The sequence below is a fragment of the Empidonax traillii genome, unplaced genomic scaffold (assembly GCF_003031625.1).
Source record: "Empidonax traillii isolate 1590-97213 ecotype Southwest subspecies unplaced genomic scaffold, ASM303162v1 scaffold495:size1017845, whole genome shotgun sequence".
Taxonomy (NCBI): Eukaryota; Metazoa; Chordata; class Aves; order Passeriformes; family Tyrannidae; genus Empidonax; species Empidonax traillii.
Genome location: NW_020955688.1, coordinates 177,398 through 201,469, shown reverse-complemented (window position 1 = coordinate 201,469; position 24,072 = coordinate 177,398). Strand labels below are relative to the sequence as shown.

At 39.6% G+C, this 24,072-nt stretch overlaps 1 protein-coding gene across 8 annotated transcripts in view; it reads left to right on the top strand.

The window, feature by feature from the left end:
* The window catches only part of EBF1 (EBF transcription factor 1), a 273,631-nt gene that overhangs the window by 222,106 nt on the left and 27,453 nt on the right, over positions 1-24,072 (top strand). For all 8 annotated transcript variants that reach the window (XM_027896387.1, XM_027896386.1, XM_027896385.1 and 5 more), the window contains exon 11: positions 19,399-19,487. In XM_027896387.1, the coding sequence (XP_027752188.1) occupies positions 19,399-19,487 (89 nt within the window). The remainder of the gene's footprint in view (positions 1-19,398; positions 19,488-24,072) is intronic.

Sequence of the window (24,072 nt, the reverse complement as noted above, 5' to 3'; positions counted from 1 at the left end):
AGGAACAAGAATCTGCACTAGTTATGTTTTGTTCTGGAATGAAGAATTTAGTTCAAAGTTCCCAAAGACAAGGCCAGTCTGCACATTGTTTCTTCACCAAAACTGTTCATCCTTGCATCGCTTGCAAGTTCTGTTAAAAAGACAAATGAACCTTTTTTAAATTGGGGCCTAAGGGAAAGGATGGAAATGACCCCCTCCCCTCTCCAATTTCCCCCATTAGACTTTTTTCCACAGATGTTCGTGCTGATTAGAGTTGGGAAATAAGGGTATTTCTGTGGACCATGAATATTCATTTGTTTTTTGGCAATGAATTTCCTTCAGTTTCCCTGTAGTGTTTTGCTCCCTGTGAGTGTTTGAACAAGTGAGTTTGCTGAAACAGTCCCTTTTAAGAATAACCCAGAGTGTGCTATGGAAAGTGAATTTTCCAGAGTGTATATGTCTTTGCCTAGACAAAGCTATAAAAAGATATAAAACTTACTGTTGGTTGTTAAGAAACATGACTCAAACCCAGCAAACACACAGGTGAAGTGATGCCCTCTCTGAACACATAAATGGAGAATTTAAATTAAAAATTTGTAACAATCCATTCTGTAATTATCTATCTGTAAGGATAAGGTTAATCAGGAAAACTATTTGACAGATACTTTCATCTAACAGGATAATTGGAGAAAAATATCTCTTTGGACAGTTACTGAGCAGGAATGGTTTATTATTAATTATTTATTCCACCATAGTACTGATGCCCAGACTCGAAGAAACTGCTGGACTTGCTCCTTGAGGGTTCTGTGATGCCATTCCTAATTAGACCAAATGGATATGAGCAGAAATCTGTATAATTTATAGCAAAAAAATCCCAGGGATTTTTTATTTTCCCTTTTAAAATTTTTAAAGTGCTATAAAACATTGAATGGAGATTACTGTAGCTCCTACTGCTTGATCTTGTAATCCTGCAGTAAATGTGAGGATGGAAATTTTAGCTGAAGTGTAGGGTATAGCCAGGATCCTGCACTGCAGTCCGTGAGCAGCCAGGCCAGGCAGTCTGCACACAGGGTCATGGCAGAATTCCTCCAATTTCAGCAGAAATCTGCATTTTCCTTTCAAATTGTAACATTTTGGTCTTTGGGATCACCAAAAATTGTCATTATTTTCTGCGTAGCAACTTATCCAGCGTGCTCTGTGGAATAATGTACACAATTTTACAATAACTATGTAATTAACTCACTTTGCTGCTCCCCTCTCCAGGGAAACTCATGCTTCTATTAATGCTATTAGGAAGGTCCTATGCATAGAACAAAGAAAGTGGTGCAGCAGATGAGTTAACATGATTTGATTTGCAGATGCTTTAAACACTTAGCAGGAGACAGCTACGGAAGCTAATTAAATCACTCTAAGGTGCACGGGATTATCTGCTTTGTAAGAAACAATTTCAGTGAATTATGGTCGCCCTTTAGCTGAGGGGAAGTAAAAAGCATATTTGTTTGGAATTAAATTTCCCACGCAAAGTGCCCATCCGACCTCTCTTTCCCTGTATTTCTAAAATAGTCTTTTGTGGCAAGTGTTTTCTAGGAACCCAAATCTGGATTTTGTAAGCGTGGCGCTGCTTCCAACTCCCTTACGTAAAAATTTTCCTACTTAGCTATTGATTAGGATCTGCCTTTAAGCAGTGTCTGGAGTAAAAAATCGTGTTGGTACATTCACTACCTCTCAGATACTGCATCTTATTTAGTGTACCGGAATTCCCAGTTTAAAGTAATCACAAAATTTATGGAGAAACGGATAAAAAAGGTTGTAAAATATCGATTTGGGGAAAATAATAACACAACTCATCTATAATAAGAAGAAAAATGAAGCAATAATTCAGGTGTATTGAACGGCTTGCTGCTGGAGGTATTGATCCAGTGCTTTAGTGTGCAACATCGCACCTAACATTGCAATGAAAGAACAGCACTGCATTCCCCTGCTCATTATTTCCCAGACACTATTGCCTTGTTACACAGGTCCCACAGAGCCTGGACTGCCAGCAGGGAAAGAGAGGAACCCCCCAAAATAACCACAAACCTGTAATATCTTAATGCCACGGCATCTCCCCGTAACAACATGCAGACACTGTGCTCCCGTGCTCCACTTACGACATCCCTGTAGTTTGGCTTTGCTTGTTTTGCTCTTGCTCTCTTTGCTGTATCACACGTATTGCCCATGTTCTGTATAAATGGTTACATCTGCACTGTCTCTTTTGATAGCACATCATCAGAAATGGTGTAATTGGGAAAATATGCTTCCCTTAAATATTGACTTTCGGGATCCATGTATAAAAATTCCCAACCTCATTGCAGTGTTTCCTCACTGTGGTGATAAGCAAACATTGAAAAAAAAGGACAGCAAAGGTCAGTGGAATTTTAAAATAAGCGCCCCGACATTTCCACAGCATTAAACTCCATCATGCAACATTGCATTTCTGTTTATCTGCTGACATCTGCAAAGGTACCACACTTGATTGTTTGGCATAAATAATTTAGCAGCAAGAGTTTTATAATGAGCACAGCTAAGATTTACCTATGTAAAAAAAATTAATTAAGAAGTAAGAAATTGTGTGAGGTAAAAAAATAGTGAACTCCTGCGAGAGGGCAAGGTTTCAGGACTTATGACGGCAGACATGCATCCTCCTGTGTGAGGAAGCTGCTCTCTATGTGCTGTAAACTTACTGCATCCCCCATGATCATTATCTAGAAATATGAGCCAGACCAGATGAGCAAGTTCTGAACAGATCAGGCCTCCTGCAAATTTCAGCTAACATTGATCTGCAGGATTTGCACTGGATCCTCAGCGTTGTTGGGCTTGTAAGGTTTGTCCTTTTTCCCCCCTTTAATCCACACAGCAAGGGAAGGAGAGTGAAGCAGACACTTCTGCTCAAGGAATGGGGGGAAGGGAGGAAAAATGAAAGGAAGAAAATAATCTATGGCTGACGCAGAGGGCAAGGAAAATTGCTTTCTGTAAACTGCAAGGCCCTGCAGTAAGACTTGAACCATCGATACTGAAAAGAGCAGAGGTTGTGATGGCCATTGTGTCTCACCGTGTGGTGCTTTCCCAGGCACAAGTTCTCCCTCCATCCAGGTCTGCTTTCCCTGGGCAGGGAGGGCTGAAGGTTGTGCTGTGGCCGCAGCCCTGGCAGGTCTAAGACCCGTTTCATTTGCATGCTCACAGATCTACGCTGGCTCGGGAAGCAGAAAACGTGCAATTGTTTTTGTAACCTAAATAACATTTCTAGTTTAGAAACCCCGGGGGAAAAATCCTTGTCAAGCTGGCAGGCTGAGCTGGCACGATGATAAATGACTGAGGTGTGTGTTCTGACTCTGCAGGGACACGTGGGGTGAAGAAAACCCTCTTCTCCTGCACTCTTTGCATCTACAGTCAGGAAGGGACAGTTGCATACTGTTGCCTCTGGAAAGAAGTAGGACCATGCTTTTCCATTCGCTGAAATAATTTTCTTGTCGAGGTGTTTGGGGTGTGGCATCTTTTTATGGCGCTGGCAATGCCTGTGGGGTTTTTCGGCCTTTGGTGATTACAGTCATCAGACAGACAAAAAACGTGGGTTATGGCTGACCCAGGAAACAACTATTGCATGGGGTGTCAACAGAGCAGTTAAGCAGTTTCATCTGTTCACACACACGTTTTTTTTAGAAAACAGTTTGAGACTTACAGTTGTTGGCCAATGCAAGTTTTTTTATGGACAAAAATTTCTTAGGGATTTGTGTAATAAAGTCTAAAGCTGCATGAAATTCATCACAGATATTTTCTCAAATTTGTGCCGTAATTTCCTAATAGCTTTTGTCCCTTTAGATTTCACAAATTTGGTAATTTGAATTTTTATGGAAGTTGTTCCCCCCCTTATCCCCTCCAGCACTTCTGACAGTGCCAGCATTTTTTTCCCAGGGAAATTGATTTTTTAGCATACGGTTTCATAATGAAAATTTCTTTTGCACTAAAATTCATTACATTGTTTACTACTTTTTTTTCCAGAAACTCTGCGTGTTTTAAAACATTTTTAAGAAAACTGATAAAGGCTCAATTTTTACAGATGTTACTACCCAATTTTCACTATATTTTTCATTAAAAATTGTGTCAAGCAATTGGTATCCTTTAATTTTCAAGAACATCCTTACTTAGAAGCAATCAAACAACCTGGTGGAATTCAAGGAAACTCTTTACATTACTTAAGTGCTACATTAAATTAGGAATCTGTCAGCCATTGCACTTTTTCATGGGATTATTCTAAGATTCACAGTACCTACAGTCCTTACAGTAAGTCTTGACTGCTTGACTACAAACATTTAGTGGACTTTCCATCTTGTATTTTGATCTCCATAGTTCCATTTCAGCTGTGCTGACCAATAGGTTTGGTTGGACTTGGGTCATCTCCGTGTACATCCTGAGTTAAGCCCACTCACTTCTCTGCTGGCAGCACTGGCAGGATCCCCTCTTCACATTTGCTTGATGCTGCTCTTGCCTCCTCCAGGGCATCTTCCATCTCCTGGAAAACCTTTAATATGATTTAAGGTCCTAATAAGTGTATTGTAATTGTAGGTATGGGTACCACTGATTTGAGTCCCACACATCTCTTGGGCAAAAGAAATATTATCTCTCTCTTCTCTTGGCTTTCATTTCTACTCTTGTTTTGTTAGTTCCATGTAAGTATTTATCTAAATCTTTCTAATGTGGTCTGAACAGGCACTTTGACAATTGCTGGTGCCTTCTGAGAAAGCAAGATGTTAGGTACACAGTGTTTTCTTATTAGAAGATTTCCTGTAACACGTGTATGCAGCTTGAGTTCTTTTAAGCTCTAATCTGGTAAAACAGAGGGGGGAAAGGCTAGAGAAATGGTATTATCTTGTTAAATTGCTCAGAGCTTATTTAGATAAAGAATTACTTGGTACTTTTCTTAGCACATTGTGCAGTTGGCTTTTTTTCTCTGCAGTCATCTTTTTTGCATTTTGTACTTTGTTATTCTGATGATGCTGAAAGACAAAGAAACAAACTCTTCTCCTTAATTCACTCCGAAGAACGTACCATCTCTTTCTATTTTTTTGTTAAAACCAAATTGTGTGCAATTTGTAGGAAATTGAAACCACATTTTTCACTTAACTTTCCAAAATTAAAATTTATGAGGAAAAAGAAGCAATAAAGCAGTTACAATCTGGTCATCTATTATTATCTCTGTGGTTGGGGTAGTTCCACGTTTGAAGAAAGTGACACCAAAAGTTTATCAAGCTTGTTTTTATCAGAAATTTCACTTCTCTTATTATTTCAGACCACAGGAACTGCTAAACTAGTGTTGTGCATGTGGAAATTATCTTGGTGAAAAAAGACTTGGGTGATCTATAAAAACAAACCTTTTCTTCTAACTGAGAAACACGGAATAATATTCATCTTTCTTACTCATACGTTTTAGAATATTGATGTTAAAATAAATTTAACAAATTGTTCTCCTTAAGCTGATTTAACAGAATTCATTGTGAAAAAGCTTAATTTTCCTCTAGAACTATTTCTGTGTATATGTTTCACGTTCTTCTTTTTCTTTTGCTTTTGTGTTTCCCCTCCACTGCATTGCTTGCTCTCTGAGAACAATGGGAATGACAGTCCAACGCCAGGAATCTCGACTGCTCCAGCTCTAGAATGTTAGTGGCACTTGCTTTAGTTTTCTCATTTTGCCTTTTTTGTCTCTGAATTAAAATCAAGCCAAATGATGGATGCCCATTACAATCAATTGTTTCAGACAAGCCACCAAAAGTATTGTAGGATTCATTTACATTTAATCAAATTACACTTTATTTGCAATTCAGGGAAATGAGAACTCTGCAGTAAATCAAATATTTCCTCTCCAAGGGCCCCATTCAGCAGAAAATATCCACAATCTTCCAAGGGGGTGCCTCAATGTATGTAGCAAATCTTCCAGAGGGAGGAGAGCTTGTGCCAACAAACCTATTGCAGTCTCTTCTCAACAGTTTTCAGGGTTGTGGACACCTAAATATTTTCCAGAACAAATGCAGACCTTTGAACAGTGAATTGTGCAGTGCCTTTGAGCCTGCTGGCAACTGACTTGCGTCTCTCTTAGTTCCCTTACATGGACCACCAAGGTGCATTTGCAGGACTTCTGGGGTCCTGGAGTTCTGTGACCACAGGTTGGAAAATGCTGCTCTTCCCTCTGTTCATCCTGTTATTTAAGTGGAAAGTTAATAATGTCATTTTTGGGGGGCATCTTCCATGTCTCCAAAAGATTTCATCATAACTGGAAATAAATTAGGAATACATATACATTTAAAAACTTCAAGTAGCATAAATTCTACTTGGAGGCAATAGCGCAGTGTTGGGCAGATAACTAATTTTTACTCATTAATGCCTTTTGAAGTTAGAAAACTGTATGTGCTTTGGAATGGGAGGTTACCATTGACTCACAGCTCAGCTACAACTTAAATTTATTTTTAATAACTACCTTTGCCACTGAATGTGGATCATCCACTCGGACAGGGAAGAGGATTTAAAAGTCAATGACAACACAGTGAGTGAACTCCACTAGTGGGAATCTTCTCTCTTGGGAGTCCATCTAAGGTGTGGTCCAGCTGCCAGGCATCAGCACAGGCCTTTCGGTGCAAAACCAAAGGGATTTTCTCAGAAGCCCAAAACACTGGACAATTCTGCAAATTCTCCCATGCACAGAGCCCGTTTCCAAAAGCCTTTGTGTCTGCTTTGCAAGACAAGTAGCTCCTCTTTGAAGTGTGCAAGGCCAAGAGATGGAACAGGAGGCTGCTCCTCCCCAGCCCTGTCCCTGTGTCCTCTTTGGTGAACAGAGGTGTCCTTACAGCAAGTGGTTGGACAGAAAGATTGCGCAGCTTGGCATGCAGTGGGATCATGGGGGAGGAAGGAAGAGCTTCCCTGGAGTTTCTGATACACCACACAGGAGAGCAGGGAGCAGGGATGCCCCAGGGCAGTTGTGATGGAGCTGGTTTGGAGCAGGAGCAGAAGCATCGGTGCTTTGCTCTGCGCAGACTAATTAACTCTGGCAGGCAGGTGCTTAATACTTTGCTCACTCAGGGCCTTAGTGAGTTTGTCTGTTTAAGCGCATTCTTGCATAGTGCTGATGGACCCAGAAGTGTATTTATATCTATTGCTTACTGCCTGGAAAGCTACAAATCAGTTACTGATAAATATGCCACTTCCAGCAAGATTAATGCTAAATTCCTCCTTTTAGAGTGGCAATTTGCAAATTGCTAAATTAGATTTTAACATTTGATAGTCTTTTTTTTTTTTTTCATGTCACACTTGCAGCATCTTTGTTTTTATCACCTGATGATACTGTTTGTATCGGTATTGAACTTTGAGGCATATTAGTACAATACACATATATTTTGGTGTCAATTTTTTATGACAACAATTCTTATGAAATATACCAGAAAAAAAAAATCATGCAGAATAATGTAATCCATTACACTGGGATTTGCTTTTGTTTTGAATTGCATGGAAGGCAGGTACTTGTTTTATACATGAGAAAACAGCAATACTGTGCTACTTGGAAGGTATTTTATTGATAACTTCAGAACTGGGATCTGAATTTTCCTTTAGGCTACCAATGATACCTAAAAAATTTGGAAATAAACAAGCACATATATATATATTTATAATCATAATTCATGATTATAAACCTGTGTGATAGCATCAGGTCATCCATTGTAACTTTATATTTTTCACTCTATTCTCTAATAATTTTCAGATTGCAGTCTGTAATCTGTTTATTCTACCTCTCTGTTGAATTAGAGAAATTGTAATATTTCCAATTTAGGAAAACACAATACTTTTTAGAATCCTATTAAAAGGAAAATGGTTAATTTTGGTGAGCCTTACTGGAGTGCAGAAAAGTTTCAGCTACCTCAGAACAGTATTAGTTGATGAACAAGTGCTTATGAGCACAGGGATGTGCTTACTGCTTTGGGGTGCCACCAACCAGCTGAGGTGGTTTGTTGAGCATCCCAGACTCAGCAGTGACCGCTGAAGAACCAAAGGTCAGTTCACTCCCATTGTGAATGAAACGTCATGTTTCATAACAGGACTCTGAGTTTCAGTCTGGATCCTCTTTTCCTTGCCTTTTACATCTTATTTTTGAAGCATCAGCTTTATAGGCAAACGGTTGCACTTGAGATATTTTAATTTCCATACTCATCTTCACTGGTTTACCAAGTATTTTCTAGATGGTAAACTGTGAGCGTGGAAGAGAGGCAGGATGCAAAGGGAGTGATATAATTATTTTTACTTCCTCTTCTCTTATGCCTATGAGGCTCCAGATTCCAGATTAGTGATCTCTCTGTAGGCGTGTTCCGAGGCTATTTAACTCGTATTTGGGGGCAGAGCTGCAGTATTTGTTGATTCCTCTGTAATTGACCGGCAAGGTGATCTACCGCCGATAATTTAGCAAAAGCCTGTTCGGCCCCAGAGCACTCATTTTGTCATGAGCATAAGCCCTTGACGGTGCTTTGCTCATCCCCTCCAGCACCTCCCCTCCTTCGCTGAACCTCCGATCCCCCCTGAGCGCAGGGCTGGGATGAGACCTGCCAGCAGAGCTGCTGTGCAAATGGGCCACTAATGGCTTGCGAATCTGAAGATGGTTAACTGATCTGTGCATTCAATTAAGATGAGTTTCTCAGTTAACAGGCACCCTGGGAAGAAATGAGTTACTTTCATTTCTGGGATTATGAGCACTTAATGGAGAAGACATATCAGAATTCTGCCTGTGTTGCATGAGATAACCCTAAAATGCAGCACAGATTTTCAACTTACTCGTCTAGCAAAAAAAAAAACTTGCCAGGTGAGAGGAAGAAACCAATGCTTGTGTGAGTTCTCTCACAGTCAGGCTCATGAAGCTGAATGTAAAGTGGCATTGCATGCAAACTTGGATTTTGCTTTATATTTTTTCTTGAGGTCTATTCCATTGCTTGTGACTTGCCTATTTAAAATTATAATTCAAAATGTAATTTAAATAATGTTTACCATATTCTTTCTATAAGACTTACAGTGTGAGCATAATATCCAAAAAAGATGGATGAATCTGACTAGAGTTGGAGACTTGGCTATCTGATGTGTATATGCAATAGACTAACTAAGCTCCAGTAAGTATCAGTATAGTTTCAGAAAAATTACCAGAATGATTCTGCTTTAAACTGATCCAGGATCTTGTACAAAGTGAATTTAAGATGAGTTTATGCTGGGCCCAAATGACTAATAAGCACATTCAGGAGGAGCAGAGAAAACCTAAATATTTGGCACTTGTTTTTTACTGACATTGCTGATAAATGGAAAGGAGGTTTGTGGGGATGATGCTCTGATTTTGGGACTTCTCCCTGTACTGTAACTTTGCTAAAGAATAGGTGTCTCATCACCTGTAACAGCTAAACTGAGCCAGCAGCTGTGTCTCGGTTGTTGGCTGCCTGGAGAGCACGGCTGCTTTCTCCAAGAGTGCAGATTGGATCACAGGCTGGAATTTCCTACCCCCATCTTGCAGAGGTCGAGAGGCAATATATAACTGTAAGGAAAAGTGATGAATGATCACAGAATCACAGAATATGCTGAGTTGGAAGGGACCCACAAGGTCATTGAGTCCAACTCCTGGCCCTGCACAAGACCATCCACGTGCCCGAGAGAAGTGTCCAAACACTTCTTGAACTCTGTCAGGCTTGGGGCTGTAACCACTTCCTTGTTCCAGTGCCCAACCTCATTCTGGGTGAAGAACCTTTTCTTAATATCCAACCTAACCCCCCCCTGACACAACTTCAGGCCATTCCCTTGGGTCCTGTCACTGGTCACCAGGTACACCCTGGAGAAGAGAAAAGGCATAAAGGACTGTTTTCACCTGTTTGCAGTATTTTGGTTGTGTAAGAGGGATTACACACTTTTTGACAGTGGTGCAGAAGTACCTGTTAATGAGTTCTGGGGGAGAAGGGTGTTGGTCCACTTAGGCTAAGGAGGAAAATTAAGTCAGGTTGCCTCTTGGTGAGATCATTTCTTGGGTATAATCAGTGCAGTAGAGGGTATCTTGTAAATTTTCTTCGCCCCTTCTTGTAGGGATAATTGAGGATATTTTGCTTCCAGTGCTGTATCGGTCAGGATCATTGCAGCCACCTCAGAGGGAGGAGGGAAATGAATTATTCTTATGAGGCTACTGTACCTTGGCCATTGGTAGATGGTTCATGCCATATTACTCCTCGCTTGTTTACTGACCTCCTCAGCAGCTCACCTTGGTTAATGAATTAGTTTCAGTTAAATTACTTTCACATTTGGATAATTTTATTTTACCCCCACCCTGTACTCCATTTGATTAAATTAAATCAAGCATGTAGTCAATCACCTTTCTGCCAAAAAAAGACAAAAGAATAAGAAAAGTCATTGATGTGCTTTTCCTTTATTAAAGTTGCCTGTGAAAGCATCTGAGGGGGCATTTAGCTTGGTCCTGAGGTATAGCTAGTTGGTGCATGTAAGGCAAAAGCAACACTGCATCTTTAAACAGGCTTGAATAAGATTTCTTTAACTATTGAGCCTAACTCTCACATCTCCCCTGCTGTGAGCCATAAGTTGCTTGTAGGCTTGTTCTAGAGAGTAATAAGTACTGTTGTTTAGCAATTGTGTTGTTGAAATTCAGCTCCACTATGTCTGACAGTATTTATCTAAAATACTTTCCCTGGTGCGTGCTCAAGTTCCAGTAAACCGTGTCTTATTGTGCGACCTTTTCATTTTCCAGTGAAAAGGGATCAGCTCGTCAGATAAAAGCTACAAGCTGAAGTACAGGAAAAATGCGTGCTCAGAAAATCCGAGCATGATTGAAAACAAGATGTGTTAAATCAATGCAGTTTATCGCCTGCCTATTCCTGGCAATTGCTGTTCTAAGCTCATTCTGAGCACACACTAGATGATAAAAGTATAGTGTCACAGTGCTCACTGGGGTGTGAGGGCAGGGAAACATGTTTATCAGACAGGCTGGTATGATTTTTTTTTTACCCTTGATAACAGTTATTGTCAAAATTTTTGCAAAAAAAACCCCCAACCCTGAACAATTATAGAAGCAGGTGATATATCTGCTGTTAAAATCAGACACTTCTGAGAGCTCTCAAATTATACATTTCTATTTAAATGTTACAAACTGGCAAACAATAAACCCAACTGTTTTAATTTTAAACAATGTACTGTATCATTGAGGGTATGTCCAAAATGGTCCTTTGCTTTCGAGTGAGAAGCCTCATCACAATTCCATGTAGACAAATCAAAGTTAATGTTTAGAAATAAAGATGTTTGGAAACTATTGTTTTCTCAAGGGATTTAAGCTTAGTTACGGAGAGGGATTAAAGACCTAAATTAAACCTCGCAGCAGGTCAGTCCCTTCCAAGAGCACCACACCTATAATGTTCATTACAGCGAGGCATAGTTCATCTCGGTTTTATGATTCAGCTCTACTTGTGTTTCTCTGTGAATCTTGTTCTCAGAGATTTTGGATGTGATAGCTGGTGTTTTTCCAGTTTTCTCTCTTGAAGATTCTTTTTGCTTTGACCATAGTGCACTTGCACGTCAGAAGTCTACAATTCTGAGAAACAGCCAAATTTAGACTAAGATGCTTTCTGATAGGAATGCCTTTGGCATTTAGGCAGGACACCGAGTTTTTCATTTATGCATCCCTTGGTAATAATTATTTTTTAAATAATCTGAAGAGAAGATGAGAAATAGCAAGGTTAAAAGCGAGAGAGGCATTACTCAAAAGGAAATATTTCTGCATGAAAACATGTTTCAACAGTAGTTTTCAATGCTGTCTACCCCAAAGGAGTTTGTGAAGGCTGACAAAAAGAAACAACTTCCTGTATATAATACAAAATTATCCCTATGACAGTTTTAAAGGTGTCTGCACCTACATTGTAGAATTTGAAGAGTCCATACAAAGGAAAGATCTTGAAAATATGCATAGTACAGAATGAAAGAAAAGGTTACACAAGGTGACAGTTTAGCATCTCCCACATTCTCTATGGTACATCTCTGCATCTGTTTCTGAGCCAACAGTTTAAAAATAAATGCAGTGTCTTTTTTTTAAAAATGTTTTAAAGTAGGTCTAAATATAGATCTTATAGCTAACCTTATGCACCCATTATTTTAAATCTTGGCTTGGATACATTTTTGTGTATGTGTGCACATGTATTTATTTATCTGAATGAAGGGGCAAGCCATTGAGAGCCAACCATTTTCAGTAAATCTTTTGCTGCATGTTCATGTGCAGTACCAGAATGTGTCTGAAAAACTGGAAAACATTCACATGTAAATGCTCTTCTTTCCCATTTATAATAACAGCCAAAGATGCATCAATTAACCTAGACAACTAGATGAAGTAACCAACATGCATTAATTTCCTTCTGTCCCTCTGTATACATATCCCCAGTGAATTCTACCAGCCTGTTGTGAAATTGGTGTGTTTAAATTCCAGTGCCTGAAACTGGACTCTGTTTCAGACTCCCTTAAGGCCAAATCTTCCCCATTAGACAAGAGGTCAGCGCAGTCAGAGGAAGAAGAAACTCTGAAGCTCACAAATTGTCTTTTTTTTTTTTTTTCCCAAGCCAGATTGCAGGTTGCTAAGAGTGAGCATTCTGAGTTAATGTGTTTTGAGAAACCAATATATGATTCTTGCTAGGAAGATCTAGTAATTTCACTCGATAGCTTTCATAAAAAAATTGGGGCTCAAGACATGTTTTCCTTGCATCTTCAGCACCTCCACTGGTGGCAGAGAGCGGGCTGGGTGGGAAAGGAATAAATCCCGTGGTTCTTAGTTGCTGGAGAAAAATTGTTTTCAGGAAGAAAATATCGCGCTGTCTATCATGTTTGTAATAACACTGATGAACACAGTGGAGCTGCCTCAAACACTGGCCTACTGCATCTTTAGTTCAAGTAAAGAGCAGTCACTAGGGAAACTCAGCAGATCTATGTGTTAGATTTATCATTTGACTCAGCTCCGCATTTTTCTTATTCCCTGACACATGCACGTGGGGTCCGTTGGGGCACTGAGTGGCAATAAAATGTAGGAATTACATTTCGGATATCCCTATGTCAAATTAAAAAAAAAATTACACAATGTCAGAGTTTGATTTTAAAAATGGAAATTCGATGCACAAGAGCATTTTTAAGTGAGGGATTGCTGAGACCAGAAAAGCAAGGAAAGGCTGGGTTAGCCCTGGAAGGGCCTTTCCAGCTCAGACCTTTCTGTTCAGGCTCTCACTGTCCCCTCCACTTCCGTTTTCCATCGCTTGTGGGAATGAACACTCCAGGGAAAGTCAGTGGAAAGAAAACTTGGGAAAAAGCAAGCCAAATTCACAACAACAACAACAATGACAACAAATAGCTCAAATACTTGCATGTTTTCATTTAAAGAGCTTTCATTAGCAAAGGAAAAGTCTTTTTCCTTTGAGAGATTTGCAAAAAAGACTTTTTTTTTTCATTTGATGATGGGGTTTTGAAGTGGGGTATTTTTTTGGTGTCTTTGTAGAACAGGGATAAAGAGGCCACTATGCATGAAAGTTGTTGGGTAGGGTTTGCTTACAGCCTGACATGTCAAGATGGTGCTTTTTAACATCATTCATTATTATTGCTGTACTGCAGGGTGTTTGCAAGGCATTTTAGCACCTGGAGTTTGACATTACTGTGGTCTCTCCTGTCCTTTACTCATCTTCCGAGTCAAGGTTTTATTTTGTAAGAGTCAGGGGCTTGTAGAATAAATCACCCAGAGTTTGGAGGCAGAAGCCACATTTGTTAGTGAAAGCAAACACCCCAGATCAGCTCTGTGGCAACATCTTGCCTCAGCAAGATGCAGGAGCTCCTGCTTCCATCCCTTCAGAGAGTCAGTGCTTGGTAACAGTGAGGAGTTGAAAACCACAACTTGTGGCTAATCTCAGCTGGAGTTGCTTGAACCCCATTCTGCTATTTATCAGCAGTGTGGAAACACAGCCAGAAAGAGAGACTGAAAAGGAGGAGAGCTGGGTGTCTGAGTCGATGGAGGGAGAAGCCAAATGGCCAAGAGCAAGGAAGTCTTTAGCTGTAAAATACCTCAGAAGATGTTTTTTCTCCATATTCTTTTGTGGCTATGAGGTGTTGAGACTCAAAACTTTGTGTGTCTTGGCCACAGAGTCAACTTCTATTTATATTCTGATGAAGTTTCTCACATTGGACAGGAAAAAAGGCCCACCTCTTTGACATTGTAGTTCAGGACTTGTCACTAGCTGTCTCATTTTGTTGTGGTACCAAATTTACCAAAAAAATGGATTTGTGAAGAGACAAAGGTAGAGTCGTAAAAATTTTCTTCCATTCCATTGTTGCAGTCACAACCTCCTGAGCATAATCTGAGGCCATTATAGCTCTGAGCTGCTGCAGGACATTCTCACCTTCTTTAAACTCTCCCCCACTATGTCTCTGCCCTCCAAGCACACCAGTGACTCTGGTGCACCACAGGAGCAATCTCTGTGGGACATTTAATTCCATGTATAGCCTTTCCCTGAGTGTTTCACTTAAAACAATCAAGACCAGATTTCTCCTCTGAGATAGGGACGGTCAGACCTGTGGACCTGAGGCAAATTTGTTTGCAGCCTTCAACCTTTTTTTGGTTTTGGTTATTTGAGCCCTTAGAGTCCCTTCCCTCTCCTTGCAGCCTTTTCCACTAGAAAAGCATAAGGGAAGTTCATAGGTCTAAGTGCTGCTTTCTCTTTGGTTTTGGGTCAAACAGAATGAAAAAGAAACAAGGACTGAAAAATAAAAGGAATAAATGAAACCATGAATGCATGGGAAACAAATTAACTGGATATGTTTTACATTCTGAATATTTCCATAATGCTTCTATGTAGCGTGTGTTTATTTTTCTTTGAATAATAGTGTTAAAATGTGTCTAATTCAATTACTCTCTGCATTTGCTGAATGAGTTTTCCTTGGTGAAGAGTTCTCCTACACTACCCCAAGCAACGAATTCCATATGATATTTGAACAGGTCCTTTTAATTGCTGATATTAAGTGTCGATCATTCTGCTGTAAGTTGGCAGCATGGCCAGAGAAACAAATTCCTCTCTCAGATACATCAGACAGTCATTCAATTAAGAACCAAAGCTTTATTGACACAGTAGGAATTCATTATGTGAAATATTAAAAAAAGCCCTCCACTGACTAGCTAAAAAAAAAAAAAAGACTTTTTAAGATAGAGGATTATCTACATGTGGTTATTAAAATTATTTGTGAAGAATTTGAAATTGTAGTTATGATGGAAACATTTTTTCTCACAGACATAAGCAGCGTTTTTGTTGAAAAATAAGTTGGACTTTGAAAAGATGAATATAATGTACACATCCTTATTTCCTTTGACATTGTGCATTTTCTTGATTAAAAGCCTTAGATTTTATGAGTTATGGCTTTAGACTTGCTGAATAAAGAGCTTCATGGCTTATTCTGTTAGAGTCTAATTTGAAAGAAAGTTCTTCCTCAAGGGTTTAAGGAGTAATTCATAAAATGGTAAGAATAATAAATATTGTGCCTTAACTCATACACTAGGATAGATAGACAGATTTTGTACACCTGGGTGTAATTTTAGTTAATTCACACAAGAGACAGGCTGAAAGTTTATTGTTTGGAAGGAGAAAAATGGCTTAAATCTTGTATTTGCAAAAATGATTATATTAGCTTAAATGAAAATGCTACTCTATTAATGGCTTCAATAAGCTTTGCATTTGGAAAAGTATTTTAATAAAAAGTTACCTGAAGTTTACTGCAACTTAAAATATGTAAGTGAGGGAAAAGTACTTACCTTGATTTATATGTCTTTTGGAGGTGTAATTATTGGCTTTTTACTCACCTATGTAAAACAATGTACTTTTGTAAATGGATTTCTGGCCACTTTACTCCTTTTTTTTTTTTTTCCACATAAAAAGTAAGCACTGTCAATCAAAGAATTTTAAGGTTTATTTCCTCTTTAGAAATGATTGATAGCCTTTTAGATTTACAAGTTGACAAGTTAAAGGGTTCTATTGGTATAATTATGTACTAAATTCACAGTCTTTCAATTTAAATGTCCTTTTAAAACCACAAGATTATCATACCTGTATTTTGAAAAGTGGGCCAGTCAGTTTGGGTTGGTATACAAATTGCTTCCATTAGCCTTGGGACCTATTTGAATTTAGCATAGTTCTTTAAAGTTAGTAGTACTTTCAATAGTACTTTTAAAATAAAGGGTAATGGGAATGCATTTTAAGTACCATATGTGTTAGCTTGTTTTTAATGTATGGATGTCAAGAACACAAACAGAGGGTTTGTATTTCTTATTGATTCTTTTTTTCTAATCACGGGGAAAAAACCCATTATTTGAATTAGAGCCCTGGGAAATGTGTTGTTGTGGATGGACTTCAACAGCAGAGACCAGTGGCAGTAGAGACTGGGGCAGAGGAAAGCCCTGGAGGAAGGTGATGTCTGACCCTGGACATCAGCTACCACTGAGCTCTGGCTCTTCTGCAATGCTTGGAGATCAGAATATCCCCTTTTCTTTGGAGTTTTGCCAGCTGCTGACACAAAACTCATGTGGCTTTAGCGCTGAAGGTGGGGTTAAGTATGTAAACAGATCTCTTTCTTTTGAGAGATGAGTAATTACTTTTGACTTGGACTGTAAATGAACAAGGAATGGAGGACTGATATTATCCAGTCTGTGGTTGCATGCTCAGGCAACTGAAGATTTCATTGGGGTTTTTTTTCTATTTTATCTAATACTGAAAGGGTTGAACAGTTATGGACTAATGGGTGATATTTAACAACTACAGTTTAGGACCCAATCCTACAGATTGCTGTGTGCAGCCTCTCCCCACCACTCAGCTAAAGCTGAAGCTATTTGAAGCAAAAAGTTTTCAGTATCTCTCACAGGATGTCTGATGCCTTGTGAGATTGGACTGTAAAATTAACATTTTTTTTGGTCATTTAGTTCAGAAAATACTCAGAGGAAATACTCTGTGGATTTCAAATGTGTTGGATGTGTGGGAAGATATGAGAAAATGACTGCTAACTCTGGGGGGATTTCAGAACTGGCCTCCATTTATAATACTGCAGAATTTAGTAACTACTTTCCCAAAGGATCTAAAGGGAAAATGGCCATAAACTAGACTGAATTAGAGGAGAAACACATTTGGCAGAACAACGCTAAAATCTTTGAACATATTTGCAGAAGAAATGTAAATTTGAACTGTAGAAGTTTTTTTTTAATCTTATCAGTGAACAGATATTTTGATAATAAATATAAATAGCAGTAAGTTAATTTATTGTAAAACTTGAAGATGGTTTAAACTAAGCATGTCCACAATAAGAAGCCTTGTAAGTAACTCGAAGGTAATGAAACCAGGGGCTTGCAAACCAAGGAACTATAAACTGATATTTTCTGCAAAACTATGCAATAGAGAGGTCAAGGTGTGAAAGGAGACTTGAAACCAACCCAAAACTAGAAAGGGCACAACCATCCCAAAATTAGAAAGGGCACAAGTGGGGGAAAACCCTTATTCTTACCCCTTCCATATAAGACATGAATATAATTAAAAGATCAGATTCAAATATTCCTGATGAAAGGAAATGCATGGAAAAACTCCAGCCAAACAGGAAGAGTAAAGGGATGCCATGACCTCTGGGGTAATAAAAAAGTGCAGAAAGTAAAATCCTGAAGGATTTCTCTTCTGGTGTTACCATAATATTGTAAAAGGAATTTTAGGATATGATCGGAAGATTCCTTTCTGATATTTGAGGAATGCTGAGGTTTTGCTGGACCAGGGATTAAATATTAGTTTCACGATAACATGAAGATCTTTAATTTTAGGAGTACAAAAAAAATGTTCTGTTCACTTAAAATGTGGAACTATGGACAGGCTGTGCCATGTTGATCAATGTGATGGAGCTGTGTGACTTGCTGTGGGATAAGCATCATTGAACCACACGAGAGTCCTTACACAAGTGAGGCTGGGAGATATAGTCTGATGCCAAATCTCTTTGAAATACTCTAATAGCATCATTCTAACCAAATAATAAAGTTCATAATAAGAACCTCATAAAAGTGTAAGATATATTCATAAATTAGCAAGCAGATCTTGTGCAAGAAATAATTGTGCTTGTTGTTAATAAGCTAAGACAAGAAAAACTTTAAAGTGATTCAAAAATGAAAAAAAAAAATATATTTTTTCCCACCAAAAAAAAGACTGAAAATATAAAAATCCACACTGGAATTACCTTTTTTTTTTTTTTTTTTTTTTTTTCCCCATTTAACTCAAAAAATTGCAAACAAATTGCTGTGGAAAATTCCACCATCTCTATTGGCATGGGAGAGTCAAGATGCACTGTTGTTTAAAGATGCTCAAGAATGCTTGACTGTTGTTCCAGTTCACCAAAGCACTTAGGAAATTTTAAGCACATGTTGAAGTCTCACTAACATCTGAGTTTTAAAGTGATCATATGACTGGAAATATAGCTAGAAGGTCATTCAGTGCAGTCCCCTGTAATTATAGGCAATCATATAAAAAACATAATATGCTCAAATTTGCTTTGCTGAAAGCGAATGGGTTTAAGTATGTGCTTACAGATAAGCATGTGCTTAAAGGCTTGACACAATCAGAGCTTCCATTAATGCAGGCAGACCAGCATTTTCATGAAGATTAAAGTGTTCCAATTCCACTATTTCTATCCTCCATTTTATTGGACAAGGACTAGAGAAAGACGAAGTAAAAAATATAGTTTGGTTTTGTTTTTTTTTTCTTTTTAATTCATTAAGTCTTTTATATCAGTGTAGTGCTGATTGGAGCCTGGCCTGCTGAAGTCAGTGTTGATGAGTAAAAAATAAAGCTTCTGCCAAGACAAATGCATGTATTTCACAACAAAATTATTTGTGAACATTGCACATGGAGCATATTAAATCTATAATCAAGTTTGGAACAAGAAAGACTCCTGAATATTTACTACTTTGGTCTTCCAATCACAAAGGACCTTCCTCATAATATATAAGGAAGGAAAACCCAACATTACATATGGGGTATTTATCAGATTAATTTCATTGTGCCTTTCAGAGATAGTAATTGCTTCCTATTTAGAAGATGTATGCAACATTCCCAAATTTTTCCAGCAACCTTGTTGTAGGAGCTGAAGTGGTAAGGTTTGGTTTGCTGTTTGAAGGAAAGCCCCAGAAACGACCTCGAATAGCGCTTGAACCAAAATTTCACAGACTGTGCTGGTTTCGGTAAAAGGGACTGTGATCCTGCCTTGGTCTCTCAATGCCTTTGCCCGCTGTCACAGTCCAGCGATGCCTTTGTCACATCACAATGTTGTTTGTTGTTGTTTCAGCTCTGAACGAACCCACCATTGACTACGGTTTCCAAAGGTTACAGAAGGTTATCCCCCGGCACCCTGGTGACCCCGAACGCTTGCCAAAGGTCAGCACAAAGTTTATTGTTTTATTAAATATGGTAAAGATGGTTTACTGCATGTTTTTCTCTGAAAGTGCAAGACTCTACAAATGTGATGGTCCTGGTTTGGTACCCAACCCAGAGAAGCTGAAACAGAGGCACGACCAAGAAGGTCCAATCAGCAACTCCCACTTAGGAGACTCCTGTGACCTTCTCAGTCACAGCTCGCTCAAACAGCTCTTGCCTTTGTTAAAAGCAAATCTCTTCTGTGTTTTAAAATACTTAAAAATGAATGTATTTCTGGTTACTATTTTGGGACCTGAGCAGCTTATTCATAGAAGGATGATGCTTTTTGGTTTTGGTATCACAGCAGTACTTGCCAGCATAATTCTGAGAACTTCACCATTGATAAAATCAAGTTATTTGGATCTTGAGGGAATGTGTGTCCATTGTGCTGTGCCATGTATTGCTTTAGGATAATAATGATTATATATGCTGTTTTTTGCAGGATTGCTGATATAATTGTATAGTGAAGTGATGTTTGTTCCCATGAAAATTAGTGAGAGGTTTTTGTTGGTTTCTGTCAAGTAAAAGCTGTAGGGGAAAAATCATAGTTCATATATGTGGGATTGCACTCAGGTCTGTTCTTGCTACCTTGTAAGAATTTGCAGTGAGTTTTGTGATATACTGGAGAAAGAGATGGGATATTTGAAAAAGTGTTGCTTGTTGCCACAGAAACTCTGAGCTGGAGTCACTGTCTGTGACCAGCTGCCACCACGTATTTTATCTGCTCTAACATCAGGGCTGCTACTGAGCAAGCTGGGGAGTCAGAACACTCCCTATGGAAAGGAAGATGTGAATTTGCAGACCTGAGACACATAACAAATTAATTGTTGAATTAATGCATGTCCAGGATAGCCTTTGAGACTGGGTACTACTTGTGACTTTTCCTCTGTAACTTCCTGAGCTGTCCTCAGGTTTTAATCAGGGATTGTTGTAGGCTTTAAATAGTTAAATTTCTAAAGTGTTTCACAGGTGAGATTTCATGAACACTATATGTTCATTTATTTAGTTTCTTGACAGAAGTAAAATTCAGTGGGTGACTTTTTTACAGGCTTGCTCGGTCCTTTATCTTTGCCTAGGAAGGCTGCAGACTCTGGTTTTGGGGTCACTGGTGTGTTGTCCTTCCCTCTTACCACCACAGAAACATGCTGTCCTGGAGATTTACATTTTCCATTGGCTCTGTTCACCCTCTGCAAGCTGTCCCTTTCCCTGACTTTTGGACAGATTTGCAGCAGGACACAGCTTTCATGGCTTGTCAAATTTCCATCCAGAAGTGCAACCCTTTCCAAAGAAAGAGAGCATCCTTCTGTAGGGGCTTTTTTTTCATCTGTATCGTGCATCTGCTGCCAAATGTGCTTGTGGAAAAAAATTGTTTATGGGAAAAGAAGAAGCCCAGCCTTCACTATACACCAGGTATTTGCACGGCCCAAAAGAAATGCTGCAAAACTTCCCTGAACCTGACATTCTAGCTGACTAGTGGATGGCTCTGGCTTTCATCTAAATTAGGAAATTTAAATAAAATAAGACTGAGCAGTTCCAAGCTGGGCTATGAAGCTGGGAGTTGTAGTGCATCACCAACCTCTGCAGGTATTGGGCTCCCTTTCTGGCACCCGTGGCATTAATGGGATCCCTAGGAATGCTCCTTTGTGCTCGTGAGGGAATGCAGCCACCGGGTTGAGCACCCTCCTCTTTCCCATTTAGACTGAGACTGTTACCACATGTTTCTGCTCCCCAGTGTCATGGGACATAAAACAGGCAGAAGAGACCTTCATCTAGCTCCATATCCCAACTCCAACATTTAGCAGGTATTTATGGATAGGGTATGAGGGTTAGCCCCAAGTCATCTGTCCACTATACATCCTCTTTGTTTGGACTATCTTTTAAGCTATTTTTTCAGATCTTTAAATCAAGGGAAGTTGTGGTTATATATGAAGAGGTGTGATGTTATGGCCAAAAAAAAGATTACTGCTTAAGGGTTGAACAAACTCAGTGACGAAACACGGTGCAAGCTTAGAGGGAAATAGGAGGAAGAGAGGCCTTTTTTTTTGTTGTCTTTGGGTAATTCCTTCTGTGCAAGCTTGAAGGTTGGACCTCAAGTTCAAGACTCATTAATATGCCATGCACAGAGGCTGAATGCAGCAGGGGTTGGCACATGTCGACTTCTGTATTTGAGGTACTGATGGTTCAATTCCCAGCATCGCTCGCTGGCTCCAGGATCACAACCAAGGACGCAGTGAGTCTGTGCTGGGTGAGCACAGCACAGTGCTCTTCCCCATGTCATTAAACCAGGAAGGGCTTTGGCAGTATTCCACTGTAGACAATTCTCAGTGGCTACTTAGAAGAGTGTTGGAAGCCATATGGCTTCCACAGTGGAACCACGGGCAGAGAGGGCAAACGTCTGAGAGAAGCAGCAGAGAGGAGATCAGTGCTCAAAGCTTTCAATACCCTTTCCTCCCTTTTCCCCATCATCCTGCCAGTGCATCATCACTTTCTGTTCATTAAAAAGCTCGTGCTTATGCATTAAATAAATAAAACAAAACACATTTCTCTAATTGCTGCTAGGGTTTGTGGCCATTATTCCATTGAAACACTGCTGATGAATTAGAGATCTTTCAAGAAGTAGAAATGGTCACAATTGTTGTGTTCATAAGGGCATGTTGTCCTTCCCATGGACCATCCAGAGCATTCTGCAGTGTGACTTATCCCTGCAGTCAAGGAGAACTGTTGAGGCCATCATCTGAGTGCTAACACATGCTCTGCCCTCCACAGCTGGAGAGTTAACAGCATTTCTAAAACCATTGAGGCTATTTCAGAAGTTTGATCTCTACTAGTTTAGAACCAGTATTTTCAGAAGTGCTCATTATTTATGCTTGGGATGAATTTTTTTAAATGTTCCTATTTTTTAAATGTTGCTATCTGCTGGAAGCAGGCAAAGAAAAAAGCCAGGTTTAGGTTTGTTTTTTTTTTTTTTTTTTTTTTTTCTCATTTCCAGTACTTCAGTAGCCAAATTCCAGGAGAGAATGTCCTTCCACAGTGAGGAGAATGGGAGCACCTGGGAACCAGGGTCTTTGAACTGCTGGACTGACTGTTGATGTAGAAATGTGTTTAAAGTGGAATTGCAATATATAGTTTCTGGAGAAGAGTGAGAGATGATGTTGGCAGCTGGGCTATGGAGCCAGCTATGAGCCAGAATCCTGTTCCCTTACACAGAGCAGGTCAGGGAAAACAGCCAGTGGAGGGATGCCACTAGCAGATGTGCATGTCTGTACATACACACCCACATGCACCAAGAGGAGAGACAAGAGGTGGCAGGATTAGCACCCAAAGCTTGGAATGAGATCAAGTACCAGGAGTGTGCTGGGCAGTGTAGTCTTTCCTTTCTAATACAGACAGGAGGCAGATCAGAGGAAATAAGAGATCTCTGGGGAGAAGTGAAAAGGAATACCATGATGCTAATGTTAAGAATTGTATCATCCTGTAGGAGCAGTCTGTAGAGAGCCTGCCTGTGGAGCTGGGGAATAATCCTGCACGAGAGTGTGCACCATTTCCGTCTCATGTGTTTGCATATGTGCACACAAATGAACACATATTGTTGGTTCTTGTGTACAAAACTGCAGTGGAGATCACTGAAGAGTGCAGATCCCAACAACATGTTGAGTCTATTAAGGTTAATTTGTGAAACTATCCTACAATCCTTAAAATAAATCCCTGGCAGATACGTTGCGATTCTGCAATTTTGTTAAAACTGTGCAGCTATAGCTGTAAAACAGCTTCAACTGTGAGCAAGATTTGAAACACATCCATCCTAAATGATTTAATAGCATCAATTCCTCTTTATATGCACTTTTCTAGATTTTATTTGCCATTTTCACCACTCTTACAACTCATCACTTTTGTTTAGATTAAGCAACAAGATTGTTCGCTCTGTGTTTGAGAAGCAAGTCATTGCACTGACCCCCTCTGTGATCTGACGTCCTCTCCCTTCCCAGTCTGTTGCTTCAATGCTTTCTAGGACACCCCTTATCCCTCCTGAAAGAGACCTTTACTTCTGGTTTCTCTTCATGTAGATGAAAGTGGAGCCTCTCTCTCTCTAGTGCACAGGGGCCTCCCTGCTGAGCAGAGAGAACAGGTAACCAGGATCCTTCTTCCCTTCAGCTCCTTTTCTTTGGTCAGTCATTAACCCCCCCCAGACATATTCCACCTCCTCGCTTAGGACACTAATAGAAGACAGGTGGTTATTAGGAATCAGTGGCTGGAAAAAGCAGTTGTCTTTTTCCATATGAAATCCCACAGATCTGCCCTTTATCCATCGTGACATGGGTATTGTTTATACTGCAAATAAAGGTTGTCTCTAAACGTGGGTGGTTGGCCCAGGCGTGCTACTGGAGGTTAAAATAGCAATGAAGACAAGGCAGCTCAGGTTTGCTGCTTCACACAGACCCAATGGAAATTCCAGGAAGGCTCTCCATCTGCTAACTCAACATACTGGGCATTTTAATCCAAGTTAGTAATTTTCAGCTAAGAAAACACCTTCCTCCCCCCCCCCCCC